Source organism: Etheostoma spectabile, chromosome 17 (assembly GCF_008692095.1).
Source record: "Etheostoma spectabile isolate EspeVRDwgs_2016 chromosome 17, UIUC_Espe_1.0, whole genome shotgun sequence".
NCBI lineage: Eukaryota > Metazoa > Chordata > Actinopteri > Perciformes > Percidae > Etheostoma > Etheostoma spectabile.
The window spans coordinates 15,413,559-15,434,845 of NC_045749.1; the positions used below are offsets into that span (position 1 = coordinate 15,413,559).

The window sequence follows — 21,287 nt, forward strand, 5'->3', positions numbered from 1 at the left end:
CGCCAAATTCTGACTCTACCATCTGAATGTCTCAACAGAAATCAAGACTCATCCAACCAGGACAATTTTTCCAGTCTTTAACCGTCCAATTTTGTTGAGCTCTTGCAAATTGTAGCCTCTTTTTCCAATTTGTAGTGGAGATGAGTGGTACCCGGTGGGGTCTTGGGCTGTTGTAGCCCGTCCGCCTCAAGGTTGTGAGTGTTGTGGCTTCACAAATGCTTTGCTGCATACCTCAGTTGTAATCAGTGGTTATTTCAGTCAAAGTTGCTCTTCTGTCAGCTTGAATCAGTTGGCCCATTCTCCTCTGACCTCTAGCATCAGCAAGGCATTTTTGCCCACAGGACTGCCGCATACTGGATGTTTTTCCCTTTTCACACCATTCTTTGCAAACCCTATAAATGGTTGTGCGTAAAAATCCCAGTAACTGAGCAGGTTGTGAAATACTCAGACCGGCCCGTCTGGCACCAACAACCATGCCACGCTCAAAATTGCTAAAATAACCTTTCTTTCCCATTCTGACATTCAGTTTGGAGTTCAGGAGATTGTCTTGACCAGGACCATACCCCTAAATGCATTGAAGCAACTGCCATGTGATTGGTTGATTAGATAATTGCATTAATGAGAAATTGAACAGGTGTTCCTAATAATCCTTTAGTTGAGTGTATGTATGGATGTGTGTGAACATATTTGTTACATTATTTTAACAGGTGGCTCTGGAAAAGGTGTTCAACTTTGCAACCACCAACATCTTTGAGACACGTGTAGCTGGGAGAATGGTGGCTGACATGTGCAGAGCTGCTTCCAAGGTGAGTCTTGTCACTCAGACTCTTTGTGTGGGCCTAAAGCATCATCCTCCTGTAGCGTATTAGTTTATGACCTTCATCCTCCTTCTGCTTCTGTTTTCAGTGTCACCCTGCAGAGTCACTCAAGTTGTTTGTGCCACACTGCTGCAATGCCATAAACCAAATCGCTGTCAGTAAGTGCTCACCACACAGGAATACGTTTTTCTACAAGAGGAGGTTTTCAAACTCATGACTTGTGTTTTTTTCCATGAGTCTTTGTCATTTGCCTTACACACTTCTTTTTCAACAGATGAGGAAGTGTTGAATGAGGAAGAGCTTGACAAGGAGTTTTTGTGGAATCTCCAGCTACTGTCTGAGGTGAATTAGACCACTCATGATTTACTAACTTAACCCCTAATATCCTGCATTTACCAACACCTCCTATCTATAATTCTGTATCTTACTTTATATTTGCCATGTGCACCCCAGGTGACTCGGGTGGATGGTGACAAAGTCCTGCCATATCGTTCTAACCTGGTCCAGATTTTGCAGTTGACCCTCCACCTCAAGTGTAAGCAGGGCTACACTCTAGCTTGCAACCTGCTGCACCACATCCTTCGTTCTTCAGCCCTCACCTACCCCACAGAGTACTGCAGTGTGCCAGGAGGCTTTCACCAACCAACCAGTGACTACTTACCCATCAAGGTACTAATATTGATTGGTTATCAATTATATATAATATATATACAAATTATTTATGATTTCAGAAGCTTAATCCAATCAGTTTTACATTTACTTTAACTTGTAACCAACAACAGTCTCACTTTGTCCCCGTATATATGCAAGGTAAATTTGTGTTTAGAAAACTTCCATTACCAAATTTGCAGTGTTTTCATCATATAACTCTAACCCCACAAACCAGTGAGAGATTGGGTTTTAGAAACGGTTTTGGACATTTGTTTTCAAATCAGATAAGCGATACAACTTTGTGTTACTCACTGTGACCTGATTTGAATAATTGTCCGAGCTTGTCTTTAGACAGCCAGTGAAGACATCCTCCACTTTAATCCAATAATGTTGCTTCCTTGATGGAGGCATAGATAGAAGATCACTTTGCTGGATTACTGTACAACAAGAGAGATACAATGGTTCACATGTGTATACCACAGTCACCACAGTACTACTAGTACTACAGGCCTGGTCTGGGGGGGGATATGTTATGTGTTGCGTCAGTCTGAAAGTTCAGTTAATGCCATATATATTTGCTTTTAATGCGGTGATATACTGTATGTCTAACCACATATTACATTGCATACCTTTAGCCACTTGACACACAAAACATGTTGTCAATAGAGATGCAGTTCTGCTAATTATTATTTGATGTGTGCTGGGGATGTCTGCTTTTTTCTTTTAACTAGAGAAGAAAACAAAATCCTGTCTGTCCAACTGGCAAGTTTGTGTGTTGACATTTAAGTTGCTTTGGCAATATTCAGGTCCTATTTGGTATATTTCCACATGTGAACCAGATGAGGAAGTAACAAATTCCACGTGTTACTTTCCCTAATTACACATAAATAATGTATATCTGAGTTGAACCACTATAAAATGCAAATGTGTTCACATTTTATTAGGTGGTGTTAATCTAGCCTGACATTTTTTTCTAACTAGTTAGGGTATAAAAAGTATAAGCTTTGCTCATTGTCTTTATCCCACGCAGGAGTGGGGTCGTCCTGGGGACCTGTGGAATTTGGATATCCGGTGGCATGTGCCCGGTGTTGAGGAGACCTCCTTTGCTTTTTATTTACTGGACCTGATCCTCCAGCCTGAACTTCAGCGCCTTCAGAGATTTGCACAGGGGGAACAGGACATGAGCAGGTATTGAGGAACAGTGTGCACTGGTGTGCTCCCTACAGAAATTACATTTGGATTTCTTCTCACTAGATTTTTGGCTCTGCAATGCATGTGATAGATGTTGACTTTGTGTATTTCAGAGATGACGTCCTACAAAGCCTGACCATTATTCAGCACTGCCTCCTTGGAGCTGGGAGTCTGATGCCTCCACTTAAAGGAGAGCCCATCCCTGAACTGTAAGCAGTTGCATTCACAAAATAAAATCTGTCCTGACCAAGAAATCCAGAGAAAGACACTGTTGGTTAACAAATGTTAGTTAAAGTCTCCTTTAGGAAAACAATTAGCAGATGTGTTGGGTTCTTCTGGAAGGAGAGACCAAGGAGTTAGATGATTTCATATTTGATACAAAAGTAGATTCAGTAAAAGCACATACATCCCCCATGATTGACAGGCTCATATTCCATAAAAATACATAGATCGAAGGCCTACTAGATTTGCACAAAACAGAGAAATCTCTATGTATGAGTTACTTATAAATGACTGTATGATGGACCTAATATTGGACAGATGTTTCAAGGCACATTTTTATATCACAAAATCAACTACACCATTTAAAAATGGACGTAGTTAACTTGGCTTTGAATTTTCTTTTTCTCTCAGGGTCCATAGTATGGTGAATCTAGATGAGACCAACCTCTACACAGGAGTGGAGTATGGTACACAAATCACTTTTTTATTAACTGTTGGATGATGAAGCTGTTGCCCACAGTACTTGTTAATCATAGGGTTGGTTGGAGTATAACCTGACACTGTAATATTACCTTTGCCTGCAGATGACTCCAGAGAGAACTACAGGGATGCTGTCTGTAGAGTGATGAGACAGCTGCTACGTAAGTGCTCTCTCTTTTTTTGTTCTATAGCCACATCTCTAACCAAGTTGTAGTCACATTTAACTTAACAGACAAGCTCACAATTTAGGTCTTTGTCCTGCCATCTGATTTCATTTACCTCTTCTTGCAGATTACATCCTTGAGCACTCTGAAGATGACACCAAGTCTCTTTTCTCCATCATCAAGGTAGGCTGGCAGAAACATGATAGCCTTTATACTCTTATTTGAATGTGTTGAATTATATGCTTCCTTCAGGGTTCAGGCTATCAAGCTAATTTGCATGTTGCATTCCCCCTTACCAACATTTGCTGATATATTTGGCTCATATCTACAAAACTGCTGTATACTTCGTTTACACATCCTTCAAACCAAACATACACTCATGTGGTATCATTTAGAATGCCACATTGGAGCAGTGTGTGTGTGTCAGTTATTCTATGCTGCGTGAGACATTGTGTAGGCAAAGGTTATCACTGAATTTATTTGATTGATTTCATTTTTGCCGTCTTGAATCACTCACAATCTCAAAACAGGCTATGGCCAGTAGCGGATGTATTGTTCCTATCTCCCAACACTAATCACCATTTTTGTCTTGCGATACCTTTCAGATTATCAGTGACCTGTTGCACTTCAAGGGTTCTCACAAACATGAGTTTGACTCCCGCTGGAAGAGCTTCAACCTTGTGAAGAAATCAATGGAAAACAGAGTAAGAAATGTTATTGAGCTTTTGTTACTTTAATACAACTGTTATCCTAGGAAGGAGTTAAAAAAAATCCCGTCTCTCACCGAAGCTTCAATTAAATACATTAGTGATAGAGCTGCACCATAAATCTTTTTTTTTCTTCTTGACATTGCGACATTAACTGTCGCAATATACACATTGCAAATATCACAAAAGGCACTTTTTTTTTTTTTTTTTTTAGTGGTGCCTTTATATTCAAATCACTGTTCAGTTTGTTCAATAAAAGAATGCTGGAAACGATTTCCTTTTCATTTGTTTTAAATTCAAAAAGCAATTTGTTGTATTTTAGCAGAAAGCAGCAGAAAGGCAGAACTGAGATCATTTTACTTTCTGTTCATTTATAGCAAGTAATATTGTGATTGCGATACTCAGCATCATTTACGCATATTTTCTTCATATTGTGCAGTCCTAATTGGTGATACTGACTGGTAATTTAGAGTGTATAATGCCTTTCCGTTAAACTTGCAGCTTCACGGCAGAAAGCAGCACATCAGAGCTCTGCTAATAGACAGAGTCATGCTCCAGCATGAGGTAAGTCCTTTATAGGAACATCGGGTAATTTCTCTTATTATTCTTTTTACCATTTCTGAATTTGAATCTTGATTTCAAAACTATATCTCTTTTTATCAGCTGAGAAAGCTGACAGTAGAAGGATGTCAGTACAGGAGTATTCACCAGGAACTGATGAGGGATCTATTGAGGCTTTCTGCAAGCACCTATAGTCAAGTGAGTTCCACAGGACACTCCACAGCAATGCATTATCTCCATCTTATCAAAGCCTTTATTCACTTCCTGGTTTGTTTATTGTCACAGAGGAGTTATTACATAAATCATAAATATGTTTTGATTAGTGTTCTCAATACACCTGAAGTGAATAATAGGCTAAATGAGACTTTTTATTACTTTCCAGGTACGCAGCAGAGCTCAAAATGTGTTGTACACTGCATTGGCAACCTACAATTTCTGCTGCAGAGATCTGATCCCCCATGTCCTAGAGTTTCTCAACCCAGACAACAGCAGTGTCACACAGCAGCAGTTCAAAGTAAGACGGTTCTCTTTGGCACATCTGCTCTACAACATAAAAACTCAAAGTTTTACATTTGCAACAATGCAAGTTTCATATTTTCTCAATAACATTACATTTCCAGGGTGCCTTGTACTGTCTTCTGGGGAATCACAGTGGAGTGTGCCTGGCCAATTTGCATGACTGGGACTGCATAGCCCTGACATGGCCTGCCATTGTACGCTCTGGCCTCAGCTCAGCCATGTCTCTGGAGAAGCCCTCCATTGTGCGGCTGTTTGATGACCTCGCAGACAAAATCCATCGCCAATATGAGACCATTGGCATCGACTTCTCTGTAAGAAAATTCACTTAGGAGAAGCTTATTGACGCTAACAGAATTTTCTTTTCAGTACTGTCGGAAAGTTTAAATCAACATTGAATTTGGTCCTTAAAAAAACTTGATAAATGAGGAAACATTCTCCGGTCAGTAAAGGAGTTCTGGTACCAGGAAACGGACTACACACATCAAAAGCTGCATAAAGTCAGTTTATTAATTCCTGTCCCACCAGCAAAGCTACAAAGAAAACAAGGTCATGAAGAGGGGCATGTATGGTTCCTCTCAGCTGTTTAGCCTTTTTCTCTAAGCAAATCTAGTCAAAACCAATTTCCAACCAGCATCTCTCAAGATATTGAGACACCCCATAGCCTTCTAATTTTTAAGATTGGACAGTCTCTGAACTTTCTTTCACGTAAAAGGTTGCAAAGCCCCTTTCTGGAGTTATTAAACAGATCATTTAACAGGGATTCAGCAATTTTACATATCCAGTCAATTTCAGTAATTTTCTACAACAAAGCTAATCACTAAATACAAATGTGTACCCATATTACTCTCTGCTCTCAGTCACTCCAACATAGCTATGCAAGGAAAAGCCAATATTGTTTCAGTCTCCCCACAGTGTCAGTTTAATTTCCCTCCCACAATTGGACAGATTAGGCCTGACGCTATAAGTTTTATCTTTTTCATCCCTTTAGATCCCTGGGGAGTGCTGTGCTGTGGCCAAACAACTTATGATTACTGGAAATCCTGTTCCCAAGGAGCCTGTTCCTTCAGAGGACGAAGTAGCAGAAGGTTTGAACAGGCAGGAGCTCAAGAACTCTGAATCTGTTGAGTAAGTTCACATCAGGAACAAGACCAATCATCATCAAGCCAAAACCTTTCCCTAAATTTGGCTCCTTCTCTTTGAGCAACTACCTTGATATAAAATGGCTAACCCCACAGAATAAAAGACTTAAATACTCTGCATACAACTTTCATGTGAAAAAGAGTATGTTTGGTTACATAAAGTTTCAAATACTAATACTGTTTTACCTTTTTGTAGGAAATACAAACAGCTCATTGCTGATCTGCTGGACTTCCTCAACAGGAACATGTAGGTTAATTTAATGTTTATCAAATCCTTGTTATATTTATTTATTAGTCTGTAACACCTGCTTTGTTTAACATTCAGGCCTTGGAAATTCGAACACATTGCAATTGGCTTCCTGTCATTGCTTCTGAGAGATGACCATGAGCTCCCACCACCTGCTGTTACGTTCTTTGTCAAAAGCCTCAACCATGACTCCCTCTACGTCCGCAAGGTTTGGCCTACACATATTATGAGACATGCAGTAGCAGTGCTGGGATTTTACAGCATATGGTTGCACTCCAGTCTCTCCTGTTTCCTGGTTTGAAATTTCTTATTTTCTCCTTTAGGTGGCGATATCAGCTGTTGCAGGAATAATGAAACAAATCAAGAGGCCGCATAAGAAGGTCCCTATCAGCCCGTCTGAGCTTTGTAAGCACCACAAGTTTTGTTTGTCTAGTGTTCTTTTGTATGAACATTTCAGTTTTTGAGTTTGTAAAACTAGTGACAAAAATGGTTACGTCTTTGGTAGGTGGAGTGAAGGAGCTAAGTGGTGCTGTAGCAGCCGGGGACCGCCTAGACAACCAGTGGCTCCAGTATAACAGCAGCAGCCTGCCACTCACACAGCAGGACTGGGATAGCTGTGTGTTTGTGGAAAAGACCCACTGGGGATACTACTGCTGGCCAAGGTTTTCATTTGATGTTTTAAACATTTTTCTTTACTTGGCCGTCCTTTGATGTCTTGGTATTTTTATTATTTGTATTGTTATCTGTCAGACGAAATCTTTCACCTTGTTTTTATGTACCATCACCTCATTTCTGTACTCCAGAAAACTGATGATGTATGCACCACCGGAGGAGCAACCCAAACAGGACCTGACCAGAGAGGAAATGACAGAGGTTTGTCAAACACACCCCCTAGGAATGATAACACATTCAATAATTAAAAGTAATATTAGCTGTAACTGTGTACATTTCATGCCCTTCCCAACAGCGGGAACAGATCATCTTTGACCATTTCTCAGACCCGGTATTTATCAACCAGTTCATTGAGTTCCTCTCTCTTGAAGACCGTAAGGGAAAGGACAAGTTTAGCCCTCGCAGGTTCTGTTTGTTCAAGGTAAGACTTCCCTAAGAGTAGTGTCAAATGCACAAAGCAACATAAGTCAGTCAATGAAGAAATTAATTTCTTCCCTTTTTCTGCTATCCCCAGGGATTGTTCCGCAATTTCAGCGATGTCTTTCTTCCCCTGCTACGGCCACACATGGAGCGCCTTGTGGCCGACTCTCATGAGAGCAAGCAGCGCTGTGTTGCGGAGATCATCTCTGGACTGATTAGGGGCTGCAAGCACTGGAGCTATTTAAAGGTATGGAAGTGAAACTCTCATTGAGTAAGGTGGCTAGATGTTCCACGTTGGAAAGTCACCTGATTTTATACATGTGAAAAATAAATAAAACTACTACTATCATGGGTCTTACAAACAAACCAGTACATACACTCTTTTACAGGTTGAGAACCTTTGGGAGGTGTTGTGTCCACTGCTCCGTACTGCCCTGTCCAACATCACAATAGAAACGTATGCAGACTGGGGCACATGTATTGCCACAGCCTGTGTAAGTGTTTGCTTGTTTATATCCATCATGTCTTTATCCTTACATTTGTCAAACTTGTGTCACTCATCCTTCCTTCCATACGATGCACATATGATGTTTCTGTTTCTTACAGGAGAGTAGAGACCCACGCAAACTCCACTGGCTGTTTGAGATGCTAATGGAGTCTCCAGTCAACGGAGAGGGGGGCTCCTTTGTCGATGCTTGGTGAGTAGAGAGGTTGCTGCCTGAAGCAGATGTTGATGTGACTGACAAACTTGCTTGATGATTTTGCTTCTTTTTCCTTTCCAGTCGTCTCTATGTGCTGCAGGGAGGTCTAGCTCAGCAGGAGTGGCGTGTTCCAGAGCTCCTCCACAGGTTGCTGCAATACCTGGAGCCCAAACTAACACAGGTCTACAAAAATGTACGAGAACGCATTGGCAGGTGAGGTCCTTTTTACACCCCATAGTGAACGTGAATGTACTCTTTGTCATTACATTTTTTTCTTCTTCTTTTTCTTAGTGCTTTTTCTGTCTCATCTTATTCTCTTTTAATTGGTATCCTTCCAGTGTGCTCACGTACATCTTCATGATCGATGTCAACTTGCCCTACACTCAGCCTACCACCTCCCCGCGCATTTCAGACTTCACAGAGCGAATTCTGTTGCAACTGAAGCCTCTAATGGAGGGCGATGAGGAGATCCAGAACCACGTGGTTGAGGAGAATGAGGTGGGAGAGCAGGATGAGAGGACGCAGGCCATCAAGCTGCTCAAAACAGGTTGGTCAAGGATCTGTCGCTATTACTCTGAACTCAGCTGTCACATTGAGTACTGGTTATTGTAAGAATGGTTGAAACAATTGGAAGTTAAAGGTTCATACTTGTATTTTGGGTTTCTACTAAAACATGTTTCCATACTGCCATTTTTAAGAGACTTAATTTTTTTTCACATTGTTTGTCTGAATATGCCTGTATTCACCTTCTGTCCAAACTTCTCAGTTTTTGCACCGTCTGTTTAAGCCCCCCTCCAGAAAAAGCCCAGTCTAGTCTGATTGCTCAGCGTTACAGTGCCTTAAACATCTGCAATTTCAGAGTCCTGCCTCGTTATTGGAGCCCGGGAATTACTGCAATTGCACTGTAACAGCCCTTTATATACACACACACACACACACACACACAGTTTGGACACCCCAGGTAAACATTGTTATTAATGTGCATAAAGAAGCCAAGAAAAGATAGAAAAATCTCCAAAAGGCATGAAATGACAGATTAGACATTTGTATAATATGTCACAAAAAGTTAGATTTTGTTTCCATCATTTACATTTTCCAAATAACAGAAAACAAAAAATGGCGTCTGAAAAAGTTTGGGCACCCTGCAGAGTTGATACCTTGTACTGCCCCCTTTGGCAAGTATCACAACTTGGAAATGCTTCTTGTAGCCAGCCAAGAGTCTTTCAATTCTTGTTTGAGGTATCTTCGCCCATTCTTCCTTACAAAAGTCTTCCAGTTCTTTGAGACTTCTGGGCTCTCTGTTACACACTGCTATTTTAAGGTGTATCCATAGATTTTCACTTATGTTGAAGTCAGGAGATTGTGAAGGCCATGGCAAAACCTTCAGTTTACACCTCTTGATGTAACCAACCATACATTTTCTTCTCCAAACGTATCTTTGCTCATTCCGGCCAAAATGTTCTATTTTAACCTCATCGGTCCACAGAACTTGTTTCCACAATGCATCAGGCTTGTCTATCTGTTCATTTGCAAACTTCAAGCGCTAATTTTTGTGGTGAGGATGTAGAAGAGGTTTTCTTCTGATGACTCTTCCATGAAGACCATATTTGTACAAGTATCTCTTTATAGTGGAATGGTGTACCACAACTCCAGTGTCTGCCAGGTCTTTCTGGATGGGTCGTGCAGTCAAACGTGGGTTTGGACTTGCTTTTTTCACAATCCTGCGAGCTGTTCTGTCTGATATTTTTCTGGGTCTTCCAGATCTTGCTTTAACTTCCACTGTTCCTGATGACTGCCATTTCTTAATTCCATTCCGAACAGAGGATCTTGGCATCTGAAAACGCTTTGCTATCTTCTTATAGTGCCCTACTGCTTTGTGAGCGTCAAATATTTTCGGTTTATTTATTTATATTTTCTAGGCAATATATTAATTAGTATGGTTGTGACATCACAACCACCCGGTAGTCATGACTGCTCTATAAAGGCACTGTTTCTGAATATGGGCTGTATGAGAGTTTTGATACTTCCACACTTACTCACAGTATTTAAAGTACATTGCACCTCGACCTGCTTTATAATAAAAAATACATCTCACATTTTACAATATGGGACTTTAATTTTAATCTGAAAATTAATCTTTTTATCAAACACCCACAATTAAAGCAGAAACTCAATTTTGTAACATAATGTCTGTCTTCAAATGTCTGCAGTGCTGAAGTGGCTGATTGCAAGTGCTGGTCGCTCCTTCTCCACTGCTGTCCCAGAACAATTACGGTTGCTTCCCCTGCTCTTCAAGGTAAAGCACTCACGCATTAACTCTGATAGCTTTGATCTGCTAGCTACGTCACTACTGAATTAAATTTTTGACGCTTAATGTATACAACATAAAGGGACTTAAAATGACGCCAACCTTTCCATCAACCCATCTCTGTCCTCTGTTCCAGATTGCTCCAGTCGAGAATGATGACAGTTACGATGAACTGAAGAGGGATGCAAAGACCTGTCTGTCTCTGATGTCCCAGGGACTCCTTTACACAGAACAGATACCCATGGTCCTCCGTGCCCTGCAGGAGGTGAGTCATCTGGAAGCTGTAGCAGTTTTTCCACTTTTCACTTGCAGTACACATGACTGGGCTGTTCACAGCCCCTCACATATTATATAATATAGGTTAATACGCAAAAGATGAAATGTTAAAAGGGAACAACAACTGGATACGATTTTAGAATCTGCCCTGCTGATCATTCATTCTTGGGATAATCTGTTACCTAATATGTTGGGCCAGTACAATAGTTACAATAGCAACTTTCTAATTTTCAACCAGCAAGAGCTCCGCCCTCAACATGACAATAAAGAGAAATAAACAACATAATATGCAAAGTTGATTAACTAACAACTATAGAACTGAACAGTTCCAAACTTTGAACTGGTATGACACACACATCCAGAGATCAGTTTGTTCCTGCTCACAAATTCTGATTTATCTTTTACCCATTTGAAATTGTATAGATAATGAGTGGTATTCTACAAAAAAGTAGCTCCATTGCAAAAAGACTCATCCAGGACATGGTCTGTTCCTCATGTGGGAAAAAATGCCCAGAGTATGTTATTAATGTGGGATGTGTTTATTGTTGTGTACTGCAGATTGCTGGCAGCAGCTCCTGGCATGCTCGCTACACGGTGCTCACATACCTCCAGATTATGGTTTTTTACAACCTGTTCACCTTCATGAGTGACCAGAAAGCAGTGAATGACGTCCGGGCATTGGTGATACGACTGCTGGAGGATGAGCAGCTCGAGGTAAAAACAACCATTCATTCAACTGTTTAACATCAATGTCATTCAAAATGTCAAACTGAAACACTGCTAGTCTGGCATAACCGTCACAAGAAGACGGTTGAAAAACGAACAGACATAAAGGCGGTCTGATTATATAATCGCTAAACTATCGGCCAATACGTGCTTGTTTATGCTAGCAGGCGGTCTCACTGTCTTTCAGTGTAGTGATTCAGCACTCCTCCTGGCTCTCCACTCTCTCTCCCCCGCCCTCCGGTCCTCTAGCTGTTGCTATGGAAACCACAGGCTGCAGTAATCTGTTGCTATGGCGATAATGTTCAGATTGAAGGAGGATGAGAGGGAAAGGGATGGAGTAGAGACAAAGGAGATGTTGGGGGAGGATGGAAGTAGCCATTTTTATTTGTCCCCTTGAACTAACCTAAGCCTGGTTTATGACTACCGGTATATGGCGGTTTATGGCAGTATATGACTTGCATGGCTCTTTTTTTTTTTCACTAACACTGGTGCCAAGACACAGTTCTTGTATGTATTGACCCCTTTCTTTATTACATTACTTGACCTATATCACACAAAACTCCAAGTTTTACTAATGAGGAATCGATCTTCCCTTTTAAGAGAAAAAAAATCTACTCCATTATTTAGACAAAACAGAAAACAGTATAACTTAAAAGTACACCTAAGAGGAATGCTGTAACGTAATTGCCCTAGTGGTTCTATTTAATCTAAAAAGCCTTTTAGAATTTCACTAAGAAAAGCCATTTTAGCTCTCAATATAGTGAAGCATCCACACATATATCCACCCCCTGTCCCCAGCTGGCTGCTATTTCCATCCAGTGTACACACTATTTGGAAAACATTGTCTAACGACAGTTACTATAGTATGTCTCAGAAAGATTTTCTAAGTAGAAATGTTCCAACTAATTTCACAATTTAACCTATGGGCCCTATTTTAACAATATAAGTAAGCGGCGTGAAGCGCAGGTGCGTATAGTGCGTGTCCAAATCCACTTTTGCTAGTTTGACGGCGGAAAAGAAGTGTCTTTGTGCCGGGTGAATGGTTTAAAAGGGTTGTACTTAGTGTCTTCATTAATACATAGGTGTGTTTTGGGCTTAACATGCAATAAACCAATCAGTGTGTCATCTCATTCCCTTTAAAAACAGACGTGTTTGTACCTCAACGCATTGCTGTTATGATGGCGGATTTTCACCGTAATTTTTTTTATTTTTAATCTTTTGTGTGTGTGTGTGTGACAAGCATGGTGTGCGTGCGCTGTGCGCAAGCCTAGGCGCATTTCACTAATTTGCTGTCAACATTGAATGAAATGCTGCTCTATTGACTTTAGACCAGATTTTTTTGTTGGTCAATGGCGCAGTTACTTTCTGCTGCCGCAAGATAGCAATGCGCCAAGAATTCACCTGACACACCTCCCTGTAAGACCAGCACGCCCATGGGTGCAAAGATGGGTGCAGGTGCATTTGCTATGTGGGCGGGGGACGGGAAATTAACAACTGTGTTGGTCTTAAAATAGCAAAGACACTTGCGTCAGGCTTTGCGCCGTGCTGTGCCGGGTACAAGATAGGGCCCATGAAGTTACAGCAGCCTGCTCTCCTAACGTCCACATGCTAAATGTGGTTACGCATTTCTCTGGTTGAGTGGTTATATGCCAGTTTATTCTGACACAGCCTACATAAAACCGTATGATTCACACACGGAGGATGACTCAAGAACAACCGGGTTCTCTTTTAGTGTATAAATCAGTCTAAATACTACTTTGTAATGTGCCAGTGAGTGGCACTTTACATTTGAAGTGTCCAATTAACAGACAATTGGCTCGATTCTCTCTGACTAATCAGTAGTCTGCAGGTTTTCACGTCACCTTTTGGTAACGCCTCAGCTCACTTGGAACCTTGTCTGAGGTAGTACTAAAAAAAGTACCTATACGTTTGAACTTCAACCTGCCCATCCCCTCTTTCTGCTGTTGTTTTCTAGGTAAGAGAAATGGCCGCAACTACACTCAGCGGCTTCCTTCAGTGCAATTTCCTGTCCATGGACGCCCCCATGCAGGCAAATTTTGAGGCTATGTGCAAGACTTCCTTGCCTAAGAAGAGGAAAAGGGAGCTTGGCTCTACAGTGGACACTATACCATCTGCTGGTAAGGAACCTGTCCAGAATATATGATGATACACTCATTCTTTTCTCACTCATGTTAATGGAATCCCTCCTGTTGTGTTTTTGTAGACCTGGTGCGGCGCCATGCAGGTGTTCTCGGGTTGAGTGCTTGTATTCTCTCCAGCCCATATGATGTGCCCACCTGGATGCCTCAGCTGTTGATGGACTTGAGTGCTCACCTCAATGACACACAACCTATTGAAGTATGTATAATCACCTACTTATGACTTTATTCTGTTGCAGTGGGATCATTTTTCCAACCTCATTTTTCCCCCAATTGCCTCTTGTTGTCGACAAAACCCGTGCGTGTCAAACTGCACAGGTTCTCAAGTGTTGTAAATGTATATACAGTTGTGTTCAGAATAATAGCAGTGTGTTTAAAAAAAGTGAATAACGCTCAAAATCAAAAGACTTTGCTCGCTCACTGGTGTGTTTTGGGTCATTGCCTTTTTGAAAGACCCATTTCAAAGGCATTTCCTTTTCATCAATAGGAAACATGATCTCTTCAAGTATTTTGATGTATTGATCCTTGATATGCAATAAATAGGCCCAGCACCACAGTATGAGAAACATCCCCATCCCCATAAAATTATTTTTGCACCACCATGCTTTCTAGTATTCACAGTGTACTGTGTTTTGAATTCAGTGCATGGGGGTCGTCAAACTGTCTGCGGCCCCTAGACCCAAAAAGAACAGTTTTGCTCTCATCAGTCCACAGAATGTCGTGTCATTTCTCGTTTGGCCAGTCAGTGTGTTCTTTGGCAAATTTCAACCTATTCAGTATGTCTTTTTTTCCAGCAATGGGACTTTGCGGGGGCTTCTAGCTGATAGCTTTGCTTCCCATAGCCTTCTTCTGATCGTAATAGTTGTCACTGTCTTCTTTGATTTTCCTGGAGCGGATCATTGGTTGAGACTTTGCCATTTTGGCTATTCTTCAATCCGTTCGAATGGCAGTTGACCGTTTTTTCCCACGTCGTTCAGGCTTTGGATGCCATTTCAAGGCATTTGAAATTGTTTTGGCTGAGCAACTTATCATTTTCTGCACTTCTTAATATGTTTTCCCCTCTCCAATCAACTTTTCAATTAAAGTCTGCTGTTCCTCAGAGCAATGTCTGGAACAACCCATTTTGCAGATATTTCAGTGTGAAATGAACTATAACCCGCATGGACAACATTTGCTTCCTTCCTTAAATATGGGCCATAATTGACACCTGTTTCTTCACAGAATCAATCACCTCACTAATTAAACACAACACTGCTATTATTTGGCATGCATGTCATGACTGTTGGCTGTGTTGGTTGTCTATGACTATAACAATTACTAGTAAATTATTTGCCATGTAGAAATATTAATTCTACCAAAAAATATGATTTAGAAGGTTAGTGGTGTTGGACTGCTATTATTTTGAACACAATGTTATATATAATCTCTGAATAAGTAATTTAAATAGCCATAATTTTCATTTGTGGCCTTCCAGATGACTGTGAAGAAAACTCTGTCAAACTTCCGACGGACTCACCACGACAACTGGCAGCAACACAAGCAGCAGTTCACAGATGACCAGCTGCTGGTCCTGACTGACTTGCTGGTCTCCCCCTGTTACTATGCCTAATACCTGGTAAAGCCTTTTAACTCCACGCTGTTCTTGAAACAGCGTGAAAAAAATTGTATTGAAGGTGCTTTAAGTATTTTATTATTCATTACTGAATACGGTCAAACAAAGTTGCTTACGGGATCATTTCATAAGGATAAGAGAATCCTCCTTGAGCCTCCTTTTTACTGTCAGTTTTGTTTTTGATTCACTTGTATCAGTTTGGGACAACACCAGACTACAGACACCAGCCTGCATTGGGGAGGAGGCTCCAGTTCTTGACAGACGAATGACACCGCATCACCCTGGAAGAAGAGTGGCACACAAAGGCAACAGAGTTGTGGCATACAGAAGAATTGAAAAGTTGCGTATTCATGTATTTAGCTCATTTACATTTCTACTATACTTAATATTTAAGGATCAATCATAGCAGGAATGAATGACCTGCAGTTTGTAACATTACTGTACAGTTTAATTTCTTCTTTCTTGGTTTGTTTTTAGTGCATGTGCACGGGTGTATGCGTGTGTGCGTTTATGGGATGCTTGAAGACATCTGCCACTGTCCCACACATTTCTCAGGATTCTATCCCAAGTATACACTCTGAGCCAACCCAATGTTAAGTGTAGGACATACTCTTTACTATCTCCCATAGTGAAGTGTTAGTTACAAGCCACAGAGAACTGACGATTGAACAAGCTGGCTTTAGATTGTACTTAAATCTGCACCACACAAGTTTTGTGTGGAGCTGTTTGATCTATATATGATTATATGCATCATGCATGTGTATATCATGGTATAGCAAATATGCACAACATATTTATTTATTTATTTTACTTTTTCGAAGTGCTAAGTTTTAATTTTTTCATAGAAGGTAGTTCTGAGTTATATAGATGGTTGAGCTTTTAGCAATGGAGCCTAATAATTGTCATCCACTCTTGCAAAGAAAGAGAGGGCAGACGCTCCCCACTGCTGTGCTGTGTGATGTGTTTGCTGTGAGGACCTGAGAACAGTCCGATTACATTTCATGTGTTTCGGTGCAAGAAAATAACCAAACCACCTGACGATAATTGTGATCTCTTCCCTCTTATCCCTGGTACCATTCAACTTTTTCTAAATCTCACTGAGATGAAATGAAATTATTTTGTTTTGCTTTCCCCTGATGACTTGAAATCGGTCCAAGCATTGAAGCATTTAGTACCTCACTTGTGTATAGTGTAGTGCCAAAACTGCAGTGATTTTGTTTTTGTTTTTTGTTTTTTTTAGATGTACTGTTTGCTTATTGAATGAGATGTCAATAAATTGTTTGTAACAAAATCATCATGTAATGTTTTTTTTTATTTTTTTTATTGAAGTTGTCTCTCAGTATCTGTATTTAGTCAATAGAGCGACTTCAAATTCATCATTCTATCTTTTTTCCAGATGTTTTTGAAAGTAATGATTATGATAACATTCCTTGCACATTTTAAACTTAAAACTGTGTTTCAAAGGTAATTTGACATAATCTACCTGAAACAATGTGACTACAATGTGGTTTGTTTTTACAAATAATGAATGTCAGTAACAGAATAGAAACCTGCTGAGAGCGTATGGAGAATCATCACTGTGCTTGTCGCCTAGCAACGAGGTTGTTGAGCTCATATCTATGGTGTAGCTGCTGTTCCCAAGGACGACAGTGAAAAGCGTGGGAGGACAAAAATATTTGTAAATTTGTTTTATATTGCAAATGTATCGTTATCTTGCCTTATTTATCCAATTTGAAACACTACGGGGCCATAATTTGTCATGAAAGCTACAGTATGTTGCCATGGTGAAGAAAAGAAAAATCGTTTGGATTAACGGTTTTATGTCACATCTTGTAGTAAAGATGGAAAAACGGCATTTCTCACTGTTAAATTATTCTAAATGGGGAGAAGTGAGGTGAGTTTTTACAGATGAACTACTTGAATGCAGTGGTTATGCTCATCATGCCCGGAGACGTAGGCAGTGACTTCATACTCATTTTTCAGTGCACGTCCACTGGCCGTCGTTCCTGTACGTTAGAACTTAGCTACGTAGGAATGGATACATCGTAAAGAAAACGAATATGCTATAATTTTTTTGCGCTGTACGCGTTAAACATTAAAACAGACATGTAAGATAACGGATTTTATGTCAATGGACTACTCTGTTTTAGGTAATTTGCTGTTGAAATTACGTTTTTTTTTCTTTCTTAGCCGCGGTGCGTTCACTTACTTGATTAAAATCAAGATGCGCTTTATCAAACGATGATGGAAGCACGATCGGTTACTGATGGTAAGTTATATTTTCTCGTCGTGTAGATTATCCAAGCCATTTAAATGCTTGGAATCTAGATGCATAAGGAATCAGTGATGTTACATTTTCTCCGGATTTCAGCAGCCGCTGTGTTTGTGTTGGGAGAGAGGTGGGGGGGGGAGTAAGGTATAATTGGCCAAATGCAGTGGTGCATATAGCCTATCTTGTGTTTAACATGTAGTGCATCACAGCGTCTTATCAAAATGAACCTATTTACACTCAGTGTTTAGTCAACTATGCATTGCTCTCTTCATATTAAATATGATCTACTGCACAGTACAATAGCTAATATATGTCTTTGTATCCTTTGTAGCACTCTACCAAGGTGGCAGCAATGGCGCAAGCAACATACTGTGATCGTCATGTAGCCTTCTCCTTCCGTATAGAAGAATGCTGAAATTGATGACTGTGGGATCCTTATTCAATTTTTAATAATACAATGAACACCACTGTTACACCATCAGACCTGGTGGGTATGCCAAGACAGCAGAACTTCAACGGCACCGTGGGCATGTCAGGTTGGGCCGTGATCCACAATGCTACTTTAACCTTTTGCTCTCTCCTCCTCATCTTCATCTTCTGCCTGGGCTCTTATGGCAACCTTGTGGTGTTCCTGTCCTTTTTTGACCCAGTGTTTCGCAAGTTCCGTACCAACTTTGACTTCATGATCCTCAATCTTTCCTTCTGTGACTTGTTCATTTGCTGTGTGACTGCTCCCATGTTTGCACTGGTGCTCTTCCTGGATGCAGGTGGAGGGGATGGCGTGTCAAAGAGTTTCTGCTTCGCCTTCCACTTGACCAGCTCAGGCTTCATCATCATGTCCCTGGAGACGGTAGCTGTCATTGCTTTGCACAGACTTCGCATGGTTTTGGGGCAGCAGCCCAACCGCACTGCCTCCTTTCCCTGCACGCTGGCCCTCACTGCCCTGCTGTGGACATCCAGTTTCACCATGGCTGCCCTCCTTACCATGCGAGCTTACCCACGCAGAGATGGACCCTGCTTGCCCCACTTTGGCCTGGGAGGTGGACAGGCTAGGGTTGTGTTGTATGTCTACCTGGCAGACTTTGCCTTTTGTGTAGCTGTGGTGTCAGTGTCCTATCTGATGATTGCTCAGACACTGAGGAAGAATTCACAAGTAAGGAAATGTCCCGTCATCACTGTAGATGCCACATGCCCTCCACCCCCACCTCCTCTCATTGCAGCAGGCTTTGAGAGCATGCAGTGTGCTGTTCAAGGCCCCTCTCTGTACCGCAACCAGACTTACAATAAACTGCAGAACGTTCAGAAACACTCTTATGTCAACAAGACCAGCCAGCCCCTGGTTCCAGGGGCTGCCCAAGGAGCCACCTGCTGTCAGCTGGTGTCTACAGTCAACCTGGCCACAGCCAAAGACTCTAAGGCAGTTGTCACCTGTGTAGTTATAGTGTTCTCTGTGCTGCTTTGCTGCTTGCCAATGGGAGTTTCACTGGCACAGGATGTTTTGTCACCAGAAAGTAACTTTGCACATTACCAGTTTGAACTATGTGGCTTTGTGCTTATTTTTCTCAAGTCAGGCATCAATCCCTTTGTGTACTCACGCAACAGTGCAGGCCTCCGCCGCCGTGTGCTATGCTGTATTCAGTGGGCGGCACTGGGTTTTCTTTGTTGCCAGCAAAAGACTCGACTGCATGCGATGGGAAAGGGGAACTTGGAAGTCAATCGCAATAAATCCTCCCATCATGAGACCAACTCAGCCTATGTGCTGTCACCTAAGCCACAGAGGAGGCTGGTAGACCAGGCTTGCGGGCCCAGTCACTCCAGGGATTGTGCTGGTAGTCCAAGGGCCACAGGTGTGCGCAAACCTCGCCCCCCCAGTACCTCCACACCCATCAACACCCGCATTGAACCCTACTACAGTATATACAACAGCAGTCCCTCTGCAGGGCCCAGCTCCCCCACCAGCCTGCAACCTGTCAGCTCTCAGACATTTGCCTTTGCCAAGTCTTATGTAGCCATGCACTACCACCCTCACCAAGAAGCACTGCAAGACTTTGAAAGCACCTCAGTGCACCAGATTCCCATTCCCTCGGTCTAATCAAAAAGCTGCTAAACGGAAAGTTTGGGACAATCTTACCATGGATTTAAATCAAATTTGAATCAAAAGAGGAACATGAAAACAGCTCATTTTATGTATTTGGAATCTGTATTTACCTTATATTTTCTTCTACAGTGAAAATAAATGTTTCTTGGGTGGAAGAATTAAAGGAATCAGTATCATATAGGCCTTACCATGAAACTGAAAACAAGCAATAGATTTGTATTGAAGTGTATGTTCCAAAAAGGTATTAAGTGTCATTGAATTAACTTAGTTTTTTCTTTTACAGAGACTGCATTTTCACATAAATCTGCCCCTGTGTTGTGTGGTCGCATGTGCCATTATAACCTGATACTCGATAGGTTTTCATTGCAGCCAGAGACTGCAGTTGCTGGACCACAGCTGTTTTCTCTCTGGCTGGAGTTGCCGAGCACTGATATAAGCTGCTGTAGTGTCAGGCTGCTATGAAACCCTGCACAGGCCAGCACATGGCCGGCGATGGCATGTGGTTGCACTTTGATTAACTTTTGCTTCTTAAGAGAAATGTGTTTGTGAACCTAATACACTTTTTTAACACAATAAATGTTTGGCAAGTGCAGTGGATCTGTGCTTTTACTTTTCATAGACAGAAAATGAATTGGCAACGTTTTTGATAATTGATTGAATGGTTTTCAATCTTTGGAATTTTTCTGGTTCCAACTTTTCAAATGTGATAATTTGATGCTTTTCTTTGTCATATAATATAGCAAACTTTATATCTTTGGGTTTTACTATCGGTCAGACAAAAGACGTGAAGACGTCACCTTGGGTTCTGTAAAATATCTTTCGTATTTTTTAGACGAAAATAATGGCAGATGAATCAATATGAAAATAATCGTTAGTTGCAAATATGGCTTTATTACTGGCAGCTGTGTCAGTGGCTAACGAAATGATCTTTCCGTTGGTTGCCTGACAGCATTTCAGTTCTCGTGTCGGCTGGGGTTGAACACCTGTCATTGTGCTGATGTCCAGAATGTGAAAACAACATAGTTGTGTTATCTCAGACCTATAAAGGGATGATAACTTAGAGTTGGAATTGGCTTGATGACAACTAATGCTATATTCTTTTCTTTTGGTAAGTATAATGTACATGTTTGAACTGCAAATCTACCTTACAAAGCATTTCAAATCATCCACACGAGTGTTGACCTGGTACAGTATTCCTCTTATTAAATATACAGTGAAGTTTAAGATGAAGCTTTGCAGAGTCTGCTATTTTATAAACTAAAAATGACCAAGGTTAGAAATACAAATTACACCTCAGTGGTAATTTAATTTCAATTATTTTATGGGTTCATTTGTTTTCTTTTT

At 41.1% G+C, this 21,287-nt stretch overlaps 2 protein-coding genes across 4 annotated transcripts in view; both read left to right on the top strand.

Moving 5' to 3' along the window:
* Positions 1–16,785, top strand: part of psme4a (proteasome activator subunit 4a) — a 31,340-nt gene extending 14,555 nt beyond the window's left edge. For both annotated transcript variants that reach the window (XM_032540575.1, XM_032540574.1), the window contains 33 exons: positions 708–806; positions 907–976; positions 1,093–1,160; positions 1,272–1,487; positions 2,500–2,657; positions 2,774–2,869; positions 3,294–3,349; positions 3,467–3,523; positions 3,654–3,709; positions 4,132–4,230; positions 4,735–4,797; positions 4,897–4,992; positions 5,177–5,308; positions 5,415–5,624; positions 6,302–6,438; positions 6,649–6,699; positions 6,778–6,907; positions 7,023–7,104; positions 7,205–7,361; positions 7,503–7,572; positions 7,667–7,792; positions 7,886–8,038; positions 8,181–8,285; positions 8,398–8,489; positions 8,574–8,705; positions 8,831–9,039; positions 10,703–10,788; positions 10,937–11,065; positions 11,635–11,790; positions 13,778–13,940; positions 14,027–14,160; positions 15,436–15,576; positions 15,771–16,785. In XM_032540575.1, coding sequence (XP_032396466.1) covers positions 708–806; positions 907–976; positions 1,093–1,160; positions 1,272–1,487; positions 2,500–2,657; positions 2,774–2,869; positions 3,294–3,349; positions 3,467–3,523; positions 3,654–3,709; positions 4,132–4,230; positions 4,735–4,797; positions 4,897–4,992; positions 5,177–5,308; positions 5,415–5,624; positions 6,302–6,438; positions 6,649–6,699; positions 6,778–6,907; positions 7,023–7,104; positions 7,205–7,361; positions 7,503–7,572; positions 7,667–7,792; positions 7,886–8,038; positions 8,181–8,285; positions 8,398–8,489; positions 8,574–8,705; positions 8,831–9,039; positions 10,703–10,788; positions 10,937–11,065; positions 11,635–11,790; positions 13,778–13,940; positions 14,027–14,160; positions 15,436–15,570 — 3,723 coding nt within the window. In that variant the 3' untranslated portion in view covers positions 15,571–15,576; positions 15,771–16,785. The remainder of the gene's footprint in view (positions 1–707; positions 807–906; positions 977–1,092; positions 1,161–1,271; positions 1,488–2,499; positions 2,658–2,773; positions 2,870–3,293; positions 3,350–3,466; positions 3,524–3,653; positions 3,710–4,131; positions 4,231–4,734; positions 4,798–4,896; positions 4,993–5,176; positions 5,309–5,414; positions 5,625–6,301; positions 6,439–6,648; positions 6,700–6,777; positions 6,908–7,022; positions 7,105–7,204; positions 7,362–7,502; positions 7,573–7,666; positions 7,793–7,885; positions 8,039–8,180; positions 8,286–8,397; positions 8,490–8,573; positions 8,706–8,830; positions 9,040–10,702; positions 10,789–10,936; positions 11,066–11,634; positions 11,791–13,777; positions 13,941–14,026; positions 14,161–15,435; positions 15,577–15,770) is intronic.
* A 432-nt stretch (positions 16,786–17,217) lies between these two features.
* Positions 17,218–20,533, top strand: gpr75 (G protein-coupled receptor 75). 2 transcript variants are annotated; one of them, XM_032540656.1, is made up of 2 exons: positions 17,218–17,467; positions 18,177–20,533. In XM_032540656.1, exon 2 carries the CDS (start codon positions 18,303–18,305, stop codon positions 19,935–19,937), a length of 1,635 nt encoding a protein of 544 aa, XP_032396547.1. In that variant the 5' UTR covers positions 17,218–17,467; positions 18,177–18,302; the 3' UTR covers positions 19,938–20,533. The 2 variants fall into 2 exon arrangements, with proteins under 2 accessions (XP_032396547.1, XP_032396546.1); XM_032540655.1 differs by lacking the exon at positions 17,218–17,467 and adding an exon at positions 17,477–17,842.
* Positions 20,534–21,287: the final 754 nt, after the last annotated feature.

Coding starts and splice junctions, on each gene's coding strand:
- gpr75 (XM_032540656.1), top strand. CDS start 18,303: ATGAACACCACTGTTACACCATCAGACCTGGTGGGTATGCCAAGACAG.